Source organism: Camelina sativa, chromosome 12 (genome assembly GCF_030686135.1).
Source record: "Camelina sativa cultivar CO46 ecotype springtype chromosome 12, ASM3068613v1".
Classification (NCBI taxonomy): Eukaryota; Viridiplantae; Streptophyta; class Magnoliopsida; order Brassicales; family Brassicaceae; genus Camelina; species Camelina sativa.
In genome coordinates this window covers 15358395-15373598 of record NC_141891.1, presented here as the reverse complement: position 1 = coordinate 15373598, position 15204 = coordinate 15358395, and the positions used below count along the sequence as shown (strand labels likewise).

Sequence of the window (15204 nt, the reverse complement as noted above, 5' to 3'; positions counted from 1 at the left end):
GATATAATTATTAACAAGTGATTTCAACAATAAATTTTAAAAACCAATGATTGTCAACTTGTTTTTTTGGCTTTTTGCTTTGAACTAATAATTGACCCTACGTAGTTGCAATACGTTTAAATAAGTCATGGACCTCTTTGCAATCAAGTAAGGAACAACGTGTTTCACAACTCTCCCGAGTTTTGAGACACTCACAAACTTGACATTTCCGGGAACATCCAATGTTTTCAGACCTATCCAGTTATATCTATATAGCTTTTTGTCTGGTGAATAATGTACATATTATTAGATTTCTCGATGAAAAAATTGAAATTTACAGAAATCTGGATAAAATTGGCCATCTTTTAATAAATGATGAGATTTGTATTCATCTCGTAACATGGTTTTGCTTTGAATTAAGAGTTGATACTAGGTGGTCTCTACTTTCTATTAATACGTACCTGTCACAAAATGACAATATTACAATGACAAGGTCCAATATTACTAAGGGGGGTGTATTCAAAATGACAATATTACAATATTACCAAGTCACGGACCAACTTTGCATCAACTACGGAACAAAACGTGTTTCACAACCCTCATGACTTTTTCGGGAACGTCCAAGTATAAAAAATATAAAAAATCACGAGTAAAGTATACCCTCTAGCTTATACGAGATTGATAATAATTTGGATAAAGTTGATCATGTAACATCCGTCCCGCCTTATCGAACAAGACAAGGTGTTATTCAAATGGTCTCGCCAAAATGTTTTTTTCTTAAAAATAAAACTCTTCAAATCATAAAACATGTTCCACAACTCACAAAGCTTTTAACCTGAGGGAAAAGATAAAAGGGTGAACACAATGACGACATTCTAATCACATTCAACAATCACTGCATAGCATAGAATCAGACTCCACATTCTTGACATACATCCAACAAGCATAACGGTTTCACATAATATTCAACCTAGCATATAATCATAATATCATTTAAACTACATTTCTCAAATCATCATAGTTAATCATATCCACGTTCATCAATATCGCTAAACCGAAATCCCATCAGCTTAGCATGGCACGAAACAAATCTCATGTTCGTCCAATCACCATATACAAAACCAATCCCAGGTTTGTACAATTACCATGCATGAAACAAATCCCATGTTCCGCCCATCACCAGGTACGAAACAAATCCCATGTTCCGCCCATCATGAGACACAAAACAAATCCCATGTTTGTGTCCTCAACACACAATCTCATTTCATATCACCACACAATGATCATCATGTTACACATCAACTCATCATATCATGTCATCATTCATTATAATCATACATCTAATCATCATATCAAAGCATGCAATATCAAACAATAAATATATCCAATCACATAGTTTCCCAGCCTATACAAGCAATTCATGAAAGACATGTTTAGAAAATAATCATTGTGTTTCTGCGATTACCACCCTCACCTTTGCCACTTAAATGTTGAAACTCATTTATCCTTTTCCTTTTAATGTAAGACCCAAGATTCATGAAAACTCCTACAAAGCTGCAGCTCCATCGAACCTTGTTTGCCAACCAAATATTACAATGTCATCATTTATTCTATACCAACAAGCCTCATAAACACACCGGTAAAACAACAACTAACCGTTAAAATCACAATCCCACCGTTGAATATTTAGGTTATAGTACCGTGAAGCTCCCCACAAAATCTCAGCTCGATCGGATAAGTTTCGGGCCACCAAACGCTGTTCCAAGGTAATGAACTTCGAATCTGATTTTAGTGTTGCAGGTTCGGACTGTTTCAGATATTTCTTGCGCAGGAAGCAACGGACATAACTTCTTGAGTATAACTCCGATCGGACTTCCGTCAGTTGCTACGAGCTCATGGCTTGATAGTGATCACGCCGGTGTATTTGTACTACCATACCGATGTCACCTCCGACGTCGGTGAGCCTCCAAAGATGCCTCTTCCAAACTGTTCTTATTTCCTTCTTAACTCTTTCTTGTTCTTCTCTTCTCCACCTTTCAGTTACTCCGGCGTTGCTCCTCCACCACCACCGAGGCTTTCCACAGCCATGACAAGAATAAACAGACCCCACCAGTGTTCCCACAACCTCCATGACGTCTACTCCTCTCCCCTCTCTACACATCCCATCTCTCTCTCTCTCTCTTCTGTTCTCCTTCCTTACAACTCTCTTTTCTCTTCCTCACTCTTTCCAATAACCACACAACAAGAGCACGTCCACTTCTTCTCAAGAAACAAGGATCGAATTTCTATCTTCTTAGGGTTTGGATTTGCGTTTCCCTTTTGACGGCTCATGAATACATATGTATTATACGCACATAATTCGACACACATAAACCCTTATCGAGTTGTATTTTGCTGGATCACTAATGGGCTGAACTAACAGAATTGGCCCAACTCCCAATTATAAAATTGGGGATGTTACAGATCATCTTTTGATAAATGATGAAGCATTTATTTTTTTTATTTCAATAATACATAGATGATGATGTTACATTGTTATAGAGACCTTATTTTAGTATGAGGCCTTTTTTATTCATGGGTTCAAGATGGAAATGTCTACATTGCCTCGTGTTCAGAAGATAACGTAGACTCGTTCTGGAGGTAAGGCACAACGTATTTTACAAGCTCTTCTTTCGTTATTTCAACGTGTCCGCCAGGGAGACTAATAAACTTCACTTTTCCAGCATCATCCAAGGTTTTCAGACCAATCCAGTCTTCAGTGTAGAGCTTTGTCTGCATAAAGAATATACAGTTAGTTAATTAGAAACTGAATTCGAGAGATGATTAGGTTCAACCTTTTGAGGAGGCAAAACAGGTGTGGAAGCTCCATCCGGGTAATATCCAAACCAAGAAGTTTCTCTTGGAATCAACATTGTATCATTTTCGAACTGTTTAGGAAATGGAAAAAAGAAAATTAGTGACAACGTTGTTCAAGATTTGTGGTGATGATCATCTCAAGGATCATTGGTCTCAGACAGAGAGTCACCATGACGAGAACTAAGTTTTGCAAGCTGGTGAAACGGTCTTTAAAAGTAGAGCTCTTCTCGGCAGGTCTCTCGTTGTTGAGCTTTGGCAAATACTTGGAGTGCTCCAAATACTCTGCTATTTTCTGAGAACCATATAATGTTGTGTCAATTGATAAGTGTTTCATATAATTGGAAATGATTTGAGGATTAGAAAGATCAGGGTTTTGAATTTACAGTAGGGACTTTGACAAAACCACTTGGAGCAACAAGATCCTGCAGAGTCATTATTAATCATGGTTTAAGGTTTAAGTCTTGATTAAAGAAGAAGAATTAGGGAAGGTTTACTTGAGCGAGGTCGCTGTAGACAAATGGAAACAGTGCCTTCAGGAGCCAGCAAAATGGGACCTGTAAACAGAGAAACCTCATTGTTGTTGTTATTGTAATTATGATTGTAAGAAAGAATGTGATTGTGCGTGGTTGACACACACAGACAAATAGAGAACTCACATTACACGGCTCAGGGACTGCAGCAATGCCAGCATGAGGACCTGCTAAAGATACATAGTTGAAGACTGGTGGAGCATTGTCGCAGAACTCGATTAGGCCTCTAGCGACCATGTTTCCTTGAGACGCTGCAACAATGTTGTAACCATCACTCAGCTCTGGCATCTGTTTGATTTTCTCACAAGCTATGCTCGCTTGTTGCGTAAGCGGCATGTGAAGGGAATCTTGATGTCCATTTCCTATTTCCCTATGATGAGATGATGCAAAAAGAGAGAACAGAGAGCGATAAACAATTTTGCAAGATTAGGGATGAAACAAGAAGAAGGAGTTAGGTCGGTACACGCAAGATCCAGGGTGGCCGGAGAGGTTGCTAAGGGACTGTGTTACGGTTATAAATTGTTCATCGGAGCATGCATTGTCAAACCCTGTTTCTCAATCAAATCCATTAGTAGCCAGAGTAAAGGAGGGAATGAGAGGAAGAAGGAGGGAATGAGAGGAAGAAGAATTAAGGATCAATTGTTACTCACCGTGAAACACAACGAATGGAACAGAGAGTGATACTGGAAAGGAGAAGAAGAAGAGAGACAAGGTCACAAGGAGAACACATCGTTGGATACTCTTCTCCATTGTCGCCGAAGAGTACGTACCGTTGGTTCTTTCTTAGATACACTGAAAAAAGATATAGAAAGAAGAGTGTATTAATATTTGGGGAACACCAAGAAAGAGAAGGCAAGAAGTTTACGTTTGTTACAGATTTGTCTTACGTTGTGTGTTTTAATGGAAGAGTATGAAATATATTAAACTGCTCGTAAAATTCTTCACGGGGATGAATTTTTTTTATATTTTGTGGGGCAATAATGACTTTGCAATTTTTTTATTTATTTTTTCTTTGTGTTTTAAATAAAAGTATAATGTTTATTTTTTTACATCAAATGAAAGTATAATTTATTTATGATAAATCTTAATATATAAAGTTGGGTTTTGAAAGTTAGCCATTGACAAGATTTTGACATGTGTCAAGTTATTAATCTCAGATTTTGACAAATGTAAAAGTTAATATTAAAAAGAAGAAATTTGATTACAACAAAAATAAAATATTTTGTTTAAAAAATATTAATAATGTAAAAAGATAATTATCAAAAATTATAAGGAAATTATATATATATATTTATATTTCATAAAATTTGAAATTATAATATTATTTATATATTTTTAATTTGAAGTTATTAATTCTACAAAAAAATAGACAAAGGGATTAAGGAAATTATACAGTTAATCATTAATTTTAAATTTTGTAAATACTCACTTCTATATAAACACTAGATAAGGACCCGCCCGATATGCGGGTTTAAAATTTTGTAAATAAAATTAAATTTAATAAAATTTATTGTACATTATTTATAATTTTTTTTTGCTATAATACACTGATTTATATCCATATACAACTTTTTGTGTATGTTACCATTAAAAGTGTATTTTTACACCTAGGTATACTGTATGTTACAAATTTATTATTTTCCACCACCTAGAAAATATCTATATGAACAAATTAAGTCAACTATTACATGTCTCTTTACATTCACTTTTACATAGTTTCTTTAATCACTAAAATTGTTGGCTCAAAAAACATTTTGAATAAAAAATAAATTACATCACAATACACTTATGGAAAGAACTTTGGTTCTACCCTCCTCTCTTATGGAGAGAAACTTGCGTCCAACCTCCTTCACCATGGAGAGAACCTTCGCTCCGTCTTCCTCCCTTGGGGAGATAACTTTGCGTCCAACCTCTCCCACCTTCCTCTTTTGGAGAGATAACCTTGCGTCCAACTTCCTCCACCATAGAGAGAACCTCGGCTCTGCCCTCCTTCTGTGTGGAGAGAACATGTTCACGTCTTTTAGCTATCTCAAAGTTGCTTACTCCAGCAACCAATGAAACTAAAGACCCTTTTCCAACGTCACAAAATCTTTTGATAGTAACTAATGTTAAATTTCCCAATATATTCATGGAAGTTTATTTGACATACAATGATGTAGTCTTTGTCTCCAAGCTCCTATGGATCTATCAACAACGATTTATGTTTTTCCAATCTATTTATGTTTGTTGTAGGTTTGTGTTTGATTAGCCTATGTTATCCAACCATTAGGTTGATGACCTCTCTTTTTTGTCTCTTTTTGAGATTGAACGAATGGTAACAATTATGTTTGCCCAAAAAAAAGTCTATTTTATCCAACCATTAGGTTGATGACCTCTCTTTTTTTTTGTCTCTTTTTGAGATTGAACGAATGGTAACAATTATGTTTGCCCAAAAAAAAAAGTCTATGACCAACCAATCAAGGTTGAGAAATTAGAAGAAAATTAATTTGACATAATTAATGAAATAATAGAAAATTATAAGCATAGTAATATATGAATCTCAAATAATTCAAATATGAAAGTATAAATTAAATAAAACATTCTGAAACTACTACAATAAATTTTAAAATACAGTATTAGAAAAAGAAGATGCATAAATTAATCTTCCATTTTTTTTTGGGTCAACATACTAATCTTACCTATTCCAAACTGAAAAGGTAGAAAGTAGGAGTATATTTTGGTTTAAAAACATAAGAAAAATTTGTCTTCCCATTAAAAAAGTTTGACCAATAGAACAAAGTTGAAAGCAATATTTTTGAATAAATTATTTTGTTAGATGAATAATATGAGACAATCTATGTTTATATAGAAGTGAGTATTTATGTTTCTTAGAATTAATAATTTTCTGTAAATTTTCCTTAATCCCTTTTCTATTTATGAGAAAATTTATTCCAATGAGCTCATTGTTTTCTTAAAAATTTCTTGCTTCCCACTTTCTTGTAAGACGTACTATCGTTCGACAATAAGAACGCTTTCTGTTTAGTTGATCAAGTGTTATATAATCTGTTGTTATCTTGCATTTGTGTATTTATCTTTTTATGCTACTTGTCCTGAAAATTAATAGAAATAATAACACCGTGAGAAATTTGTTAATCCCAAAAACCTTAGTTGTTATGCATAAGAAACTTTGTTAACACTTCAAAGTTAAAGATTGCATAGTATGCTTATGAAAGTGAGAAACAAAACAAAATTCAAAGAAACGATGACAAAAACACGTGGTAATATATATGAATCTTTTTATATAGTTGTTTCGATTAGACAACAAACAAATTGCCTTCGTGACTTTTTTGTTTTTGTTTTTGTGACTTATTCAAGAACAATGATGTGTCAAACAAAAGGTTAATAAAAACAAAGAATAAAATTTTACCAAGAAAAACAAAGCTAGTCGAAATTATTTTGTTTGGTGTAAAATATGTCATCATCTATTTGTATTTACACTCATTTTTTAAATATAATAAGATTACAATTATCTTATGCATCGTTTCACCAATCTTGAAAGCTGTGATTTCTTATCGTTAAAATTGACACGTATCACAATCTGATGAGTTACTAACTTTGATATGTGATTTATGATCGTTAAAATTGACACGTGTTATGATCTGATAAGTTACTAACTTGGATATTTAATCGTTAAAACTGACATGTGTCACGATCTGGTGAGTTTTTTACATTGATCTCTGATCGTTAAAACCAGAGCCGGCCCAGACCAGAAGCTGGTGAAGCAAAAGCTTTAGGCATCATTTTTTTTTTTGTAATTTTAGGGGCATCAATTTTTAGTATGTCTGTCTGAATCGTCTTCTACCTTTTATTATCTCTTCTTTTTCTTTGTTTTATATTTGGAGTCTAGTTATTTAAGTTAAAAGTGGACATTTTAGCCCAAAAAAAGAGAGTGGACTGTTGGATTTTATATCATATTAAGATTTTTTTCTTCTCTTGGTTTCTAACACATTACTTATAAACACATTTTGACCCAAAAAAATATATCATAAACATTATAAACCTACATTATAAACCTATAAAAAAATATATTATAAACCTATATTGCCATAGAGGTTTTGGATTTTTTAGTACTCTTTTTTTTCTTCAAACATGTTAAATTCTTATAATTTGCTTAATTTATTTCATAATATACTTATATAATCTTATGTATATAGAAAAAAAAATCAGTGGGCAACAATTTTTGACCATGCTTTAGGCATCATTTACCTACGGACCGGTCCCGGTTAAAACTAACACGTGTCACGATCTGGTGAGTTACTAACTTTAAGAACCAAGCTTTATATAATAAGGTTGATCGTCTCATATTTAAATAATTTATTCAAAAACACTGCTTTCAACTTTGTTTAATTGAGAATTTTTTTTTAATGGGAAGGTAAATTTTTCTTATTTTTTAAACCAAAATTTTTTTCTACTTTTTACTTTTTCAGTTGAGAATAGTTAACATTAATATGTTGACCAAATAAAAATTAATATATGCATTTTCTTTTCCTAAGAATGTATTTTAAATTTTTTTGTAGTATTTTTAGATTGTTTTATTTAATTTTTTATTTTTATCTTTGAATTATTTGGGATTCATATATTAACGTGCTTATAATTTTCTATAGCTTCTTTAATTATTTCAAATTAATGTTCTTCTAATGTTTCAACGGTTGGTCATAAACCCTTCTGTTTTTTTGCAAACATAATTGTTACCATTTTTCATCCAATCCCAAAGGGAGATAATGAGTAGAAGCTCATCAACCTAATGGATAGATAAAATAGGCTAATCAAACACAAGCTTACAACAAACATAGATAGATAGATTAGAAAAACATAAATCATAGTTGATTGATTCATAGGAGCTCAAAGACTGTGACACCCTGGTTTGCGGAAATGTTTAAAAGAATTGATTTGGCCACATATGTCACCAAAATTCACTTATTTTTCTGGTCAATGGTCTTGAGAGAACTTCATGATGGATGACCTTCCTGGAAGTGATTATCGAAACTGTGCGAGTAAGGACAAAACAAAGGAAAATATCATTTGTTGACTTGTAGGGTCGGTAAATAAGTTTTTAAAGCCTCCTAGACGTAACAAACCGACCATCGGATATGTGTGGGTCCACGGACCGAGAATAGATGTTGAGCCCACTTAGGAAGGTGGGCCCATAGACTGAGAGTAGACATTGGCTCACTAAGCAAGGTGGCGGTTGAGGCGTTACAGAGACAGAGGCTACATCATTGTGTGTCAAAGATACTTCTACGAATACATTGAAAAATTTAACATTAGTTACTATCAAAAGATTTTGTGACGTTAGAAAAAGATTTTTACTTTCATTGGTTGTTTCAGCAAGACATTTTGAGATAGCAAAAAGACGTGAACATGTTCTCTCCACATAGGAGGAGAGCAGAGCCGAGGTTCTCTCTATAGTGGAGAAGGTTGGACGCGAGGATGGTGGAGGAGGTTGGACGCAAGGTTATCTCTTTAAGGGAGGATGGCAGAAGCCAAGGTTCTCTCCACGGTGGAGGAGGTTAGACGCAAGGTTCTCTCCATAAGGGATGAGGGCGGAGCCGAGGCTTTCTCCATGGTGGTCATACATTAATGTGATGATACATCATTGATTAATATATTATGTAATATATTTTTTATTCAATTTTTTTTTGAGCAAACAATTTTAGTAATTAAAAAACTATGCATAAGTGAAAGTAAAATAGTTGGCTTAATGGGTTCATATAGACATTTTCTAGGTGGTGACAAAGAATATATTTGTAACATAAAGTATATTTAGGTGTAAAAAAATACACTTTTAATAGTAACACACATAAAAGATTTGTAAATGAATATAAATAAGTGTATTATAACAAAAATAAAATTTATAAATAACATACAACAAATTTTAATATATTTGTATCAAATTTAATTTAATTTATAAGAATTTAAACCCGCACATTGGACGGGTCCTCATCTAGTATAGATATAAATAACAGAGAACATATATATAACACCTTTGTAGAAGAGTAACACAGCCATACTAGATAACTTTATATTAGTAAATTCTTTTTTGAAAGTTAAACCACTTCCATTAAACATTGGTCATATTATCAGTGTTTTTAGTAATTTTTTAAATAGAAATTTTAGACATTTTTGAAGAAAGAGAAGAGAAGAGTGTCTTGGGGAAGACACTAAATACCTCTCCTAAAACACTCTATAACCACCTGTCATTTTTCTATAATAAATGTTAATTTTATTATAATTTTATTTTATTTTATTTAACTAAAGACTCTAATTCTATCATCCATGGAGATGCTCTATTGTGTATGAATTTTAGTTTCGAATTTCGATCAATTATTATTTTGTCCAAAAAATAGTAAATTATTGTGGTGAATAAGGCTGTACACGAACTAGATATTGGGTTCCATACAAGTTACTATCTTACAAAACGTTTTTTCCATGTGTTTGATATGTTCGCCTATTCTTTGGACTTTTATAACAATGTAAGAATTAATTTTTTAAAAATATCTACAAATACCGTACTTGTAAAGTATGCCATAGAAAGATTTTTTGTTAAACGGTTCTATATTTTCAAAATTTTATATTTGGTTTCGTTTATAACGATCAACAATGAATACTTGGAAGAGTTGTTTTATCCACAATCATTATTGATTCATGCACTTTGATTGATAAATATTTTTTATACGGAAATAGGAAATTCGACATGTGAATTTTGAATATCATAATTTATCCTCTGATTCGGTTTTTTTTTTTTTAAATTCTTTTTCATATGTTGTAGAATTTAAAATTCAACAATAAATCATTAGTATATATTATATATTAACTTCAGAAATAATCAGATAAATTACACTTGATTTCAACAAAAAAATTTTATAAAATCAACGATTCAACAACATGGATTTTATTTTGAATAAATAATTGACCATACGTGGTTTCAATATCTTTCACAAAATGACACTGAGGGTCCAATATTTAGCAAGTTGAGGACCACCTTGCATCAAACAAGGAAAAATATGTTTCACAACTCTCCCGAAACACTCACAAACTTGACCTTACGTGGTGTCAATACCTTGCACAAAATGACAGTGAAGGGACCAATATCTAACAAGTCATGGACCACCTTCCATCAAGCAAGGAACAATGTGTTCCACAACTCTTGAGTGATCCTAAGATGCTCTTGAGTGAGTAGAGGAATTAACTTGTTGAGTTGACAAAAGTATGGAATCTTCTTATCACTCGTCCCGAATTGTGCTACTCTGTTCTTATATCTTGTCACAATTTATGCAAGCTCCGCGTGAAGTTCATTGGGAAGCTGCTGTTCATGTTGTGCGTTATCTTGGAATACTAAGAAACAACGCTCTATACACTACAAGAAAAATCAATATTCATAACACACGATAAATGCTATCATATGTGTTTAATAGCGTTTTCATAAATGCTATGTTATCCGCAGCTATCTTAGGTGTCACCTCTATTATAGTGTTTTTGAAATGTTATTATATGTCGTTCTTTGACAACATTAACCAAATGCTATAATATTGTTTTATATAACACATATTTCGTGCTATTTTATATTATGTCATAGCATTTGTTTTTTGCTATATGGATATTTTTAATTTTTAATTTGATTTTTTATAATTTATATATTTGACCATAGTTTTGCTGACTTTATTTAACTCGACTGATAAAAAAAAAAAATCATAAATCATCAACATACATAACATAACATTAATATAAACAAGTCTTACATATCATACCAAGTCTTGTACTATGCTGCCAAGTTTTATCCAAAAAGCTAACATTATAACTTATAAGGATAGAGACAAATTTTGATCTCTTAAATCTCTTCTCCTCTATGGTTTTGCCTTCCCATCAAAAGCAGTACACACGTCTAAAGAGCTGTTCCGGTTAGCATTCCCGTTCATATTCCCTGTAATCATGTGTATCCACATCAACTTAAAGCTTATGTTTTCAATTTTTTTTCATTAGAGTTCAAGAGTATACATAGTTACATACCTCTACTCCAAGTTCCATCTTGTAGATGAGAAATAAAACAAACACGTATTACCACATAAATAGAAACACCCAATGTTCAACTATGCATTGCCATCCATCACCAACAGCTACAGCTTTTGAACCAATATTAAAATGGTTGTTGCTTCTTCTTTCTGTATACACCTCCAACATTGCTAATAGTTGTTTTCTCTCTCTGTATAACATTAAAAATGGATAAACTCACATTGCAGCTGAAAAAATTAATACCACAACAAATCTTAGATAAACAACTCACTGTTTACGTCACAAATTATTAATGGAGAAGAGAGTTTTACCTCTGTGTATGTCTTTATCTTCTTGGATTCCAACTTTTGACAAAACTGAATCCACATGAATGTGAAGTTGATCAAAATTAATACAATACTTTCAACTCATTAATACAATAATAAGGTGCTTTTGTGGTAATGTAAAGGAAGATATTCACTAACCCAAAACGTTGACAGATCAAATAAAGAAATTTTAGCTCAAACTCAAAAATCAGAGACTGATGGGATAAACAAAGCATTCACCTTGTATCAGCCATAACTTCGACATTATAATCACCAATGTGTAGTTCATACAAGAAAAGCTTTCAAGAGGAAGATGGCTTGCTCATTATCCGCCCTAGCAAAGTTAAACAATGTAAGTAGCAGGAGATAGGTAAGTTACTTACATCGTCTCCTTGAACTCAACTGTCACCACGGTTAGATTCTCTGCAGTCCTCACCACTAAATTCACACTGCAAAATGACACACAATCAGCTTCTCTGAATTGCAGATCCAAATCACAAGAATGTCTAGTAGCTTACTGAAATAGGAGCAGAAGAGAGATAAGACATACTCAATTCACCAAGGAACATCTGTTTGTATTCAGACACAACAATTTTCACACAAGACATCGATAGTCTCTCTGCAATTGATGTGACTGCTTCTCCATGTAACACATTAAAGAAACTTTACAAAGCAATGATCAAGACTTTATGAAACCCATATGATTTAATTAATTGAAATCCAGAGAGAAGAAGAAGATTACGTCTATGGCTGGTGTTACGATGACGGAGGATCCTGTTGAAAAACCATAACAGAAGACGATGGAGACCGGCGAGATTGCAGGAGGACGGACCGTCGTCTTCATCCAGATCTGCCTCTTCCACTTCTTCGTTGAACCAATTTTTGCATAGGAGTTCCAGACCGTCGTCTCATCCAGATCCGCCTCTTCCAATTCTTCGTTACTCATGAGTCTTCCTCTTCTGAAAGAATATTGCGAGTCTCTCAGGTCAGGACAATGGAGATCTCATCTCCCGATTATCTCGAAAAATTGCCCTAATTAGAATTTGGGGGAAAAAGAAATTTTAGGTCACGATGCTTAAGGGAAGAAAAATTCCATCGATATATGCAAAAAAAGTGTTAAAAGGGAGAGGAAATTTTTTGCATATATCGATGGAATAAGTTATTTTAACTTTTGATTTAGTGATTTTTTATCATAGCATTTTTCAAAAGCTATTACAAAGTACCAAAATTTCTAAATTTACTTTTAATAGCAGTTATTGAAACCGTGCTATCCTTATATGCTACCAATAACGATTTTTCTTGTAGTGATATCTCGTTCCCCTGGTGAAGCTAAATATAGGGCTATGGCTCGTGCTACCGATGAAATTATTTGGTTGAGGCAACTCCTATCGGATCTTGGTGCTCCTCAAACAAAGCCAACTCGTTTGTTTTGTCATGTAGATGCAATTACTGATGGGATAATATCCAGTTTTCATGCTCCTACTACAGAATAATTTGCGGATACTTTAACAGAGACGTTTGATCATCCCAAATATTATTATCTAGTGTTCAAGTTAGGTATTTTGGAATTTCATGCTCCAACTTGAGGAGTAATATATTATATTACTAGAGGTTATGCCGTGCTACACACAGATTTATTTTTACTTTTATTTTACAATCAAACCTCATATATTAAATTATTGAAAAAGACTCTTTCTCTCTTCAAAAAAGAGTTACCCACAAGCTTTTAAGTGAGAAAAATAGAAACCTTCTGTTCTTGTAAATTTCACTTGGTACATATATTATCCTTAAGATATATGTCTAATACTAAATTCAACAAATCAATTTCTAAAAACCTAAAATCATTCAGTTCTGATGAAAACATCGACTAACGATATTTGGCATCAGCATCACAAAGAGATTTGAACAATCCATAGCATAAATAATAATTTATCCATACCCAACCCCAACCGACACTCTATTACTAAAAACAAACCTTGATGTATAATTTAATTTATTAGTCTTGTTTAATTTATTAAATAATAAAATGTATAAAAGATTAAAATATCTCTCTGTTTTACAATTAGAATGTGTTGTTTTGGGATGCTACCAATTTGTAATACATATACGGTGAAATTTGAAATTTGTATTGTCTTCTTTTTATGTGGCTTGTATTTGTCTTTGCTTTGTAGATGAAATGACAAGTGATTTTATTCCCTTTTCCTGCTGGTTTCTCCCAACATCAGAAATTGTTTTACTTTTGTTGTTGTATTTCCTGTCAACAATAGACCAGTAATGTTAAATCCCCAATCAATGCCTTTATCCCTTGCAAATCTTGGAGAGACTTCAACCTCAATTTTAAGCTTTGGTTTACATCATCAATAATTATCTGTTAAAATAACAAAGGAAAAAATGTAAAGTTGAAAATGTTAAAATTCAAGCGTAAATGGTTTATGATTCCTTGTTGAAATTTTTTCCACATGTGTGTCTCAAGTTCTAAGGGTAAGTGGTGTTGATCGTCTTTGATAGATGTGATAGACTGACAGTAAAACTCTGGTACATAGAGCCGTGAAGTTGTATATAGACTCTTTAACATTGGAATAGAATGTCTTCCCTATTAAGTCTTTGATGAGCTAAGCCACCTCGTCGTCCAGTTCATCTAAGTTGGCCTAAGAATAAAAAAGTGACTTGGGTTGGCAATTTTAGTTTGAATAGTACATTCAAATAGTTGGTACACAAAATAAAATAAAAAAAAACATATGAAAAGAACTATGAAACAACGGATTGCCACACTCCGGACTCATTGAAAACAACACACCGGAGTATTCCCACAGCTTCAGATGGAGAGAAAGTGTGACGTGCCAAGGTCAAACCAGAGTTTTTCATTTTCAAATTACATTTAGTGCATGAAATGTAGTGCCACCTATTGCGCAATACACAACTTCAACCACTTTCGCTTTACACGAAAAACAAATGTTCCTTAAAAATAGCAAGACGATGTTTTAAGTAATAGTAGTAAAAATAAATATAAATTAGTCATATTGCCTGGCCTACATCCTTGTTTTTTGACGTAAGTCTCTATTTGTTCAATCATGTACAAATTTTTTGGGTGTTAATAAATTTTGCCAACTAAAATTGACGGGAAATTACTTGCCTTGAAATAGTTACTGGGGAAAATATTAAAGACTATAAGATTGTTGTTCATTTTAAAAGATTATTGTAGGAATATTGGGAAAAAACTGAGAATAAAGTTGAATATAAAGTTAGCCTACCATTTAATCTAATTTAGAGTAAGATATAGAATAGAGCTGGAGCAAATGTTACTCTATAATAGAGTATTGACTTTAAAATAGAGTATTGACTTTAAAATAGACTGGGACTAGAGATCCTCTAAGAACCTAATAAATTATCATTAAACAATAAAATCCAAAACAACAGAACTTTGAAGGATTTAATTATTTTAATCAAAAATATTTCTAATATGTTTTGTTTAAGAACCATACATA

General features: G+C 32.7%; 1 protein-coding gene and 1 long non-coding RNA gene across 8 annotated transcripts; both read right to left on the bottom strand.

Moving 5' to 3' along the window:
- Positions 1 to 2448: 2448 nt before the first annotated feature.
- LOC104731827 (uncharacterized) lies at positions 2449 to 4415 on the bottom strand. 2 transcript variants are annotated; one of them, XM_087479474.1, is made up of 9 exons: positions 4253 to 4415; positions 4016 to 4157; positions 3829 to 3913; positions 3492 to 3735; positions 3330 to 3389; positions 3219 to 3257; positions 3005 to 3127; positions 2814 to 2906; positions 2449 to 2751 (listed from the first exon to the last, which is right to left on the bottom strand). In XM_087479474.1, exons 2-9 carry the CDS (start codon positions 4113 to 4115, stop codon positions 2575 to 2577), a joined length of 921 nt encoding a protein of 306 aa, XP_087335600.1. In that variant the 5' UTR covers positions 4116 to 4157; positions 4253 to 4415; the 3' UTR covers positions 2449 to 2574. The 2 variants fall into 2 exon arrangements, with proteins under 2 accessions (XP_087335600.1, XP_010449613.1); XM_010451311.3 differs by having other exon boundaries at positions 4231 to 4259.
- A 6683-nt stretch (positions 4416 to 11098) lies between these two features.
- Positions 11099 to 13216, bottom strand: LOC104731824 (uncharacterized). Of its 6 annotated transcripts, none has more exons than XR_015575042.1 (7): positions 12462 to 13216; positions 12238 to 12382; positions 12103 to 12168; positions 11960 to 12018; positions 11726 to 11770; positions 11412 to 11604; positions 11099 to 11325 (listed from the first exon to the last, which is right to left on the bottom strand). It is a non-coding gene; the product is annotated as an uncharacterized LOC104731824 (long non-coding RNA). The 6 variants fall into 6 exon arrangements; XR_015575041.1 differs by having other exon boundaries at positions 12270 to 12353; positions 12462 to 13194; XR_015575040.1 differs by having other exon boundaries at positions 12270 to 12382; positions 12462 to 13025.
- Positions 13217 to 15204: the final 1988 nt, after the last annotated feature.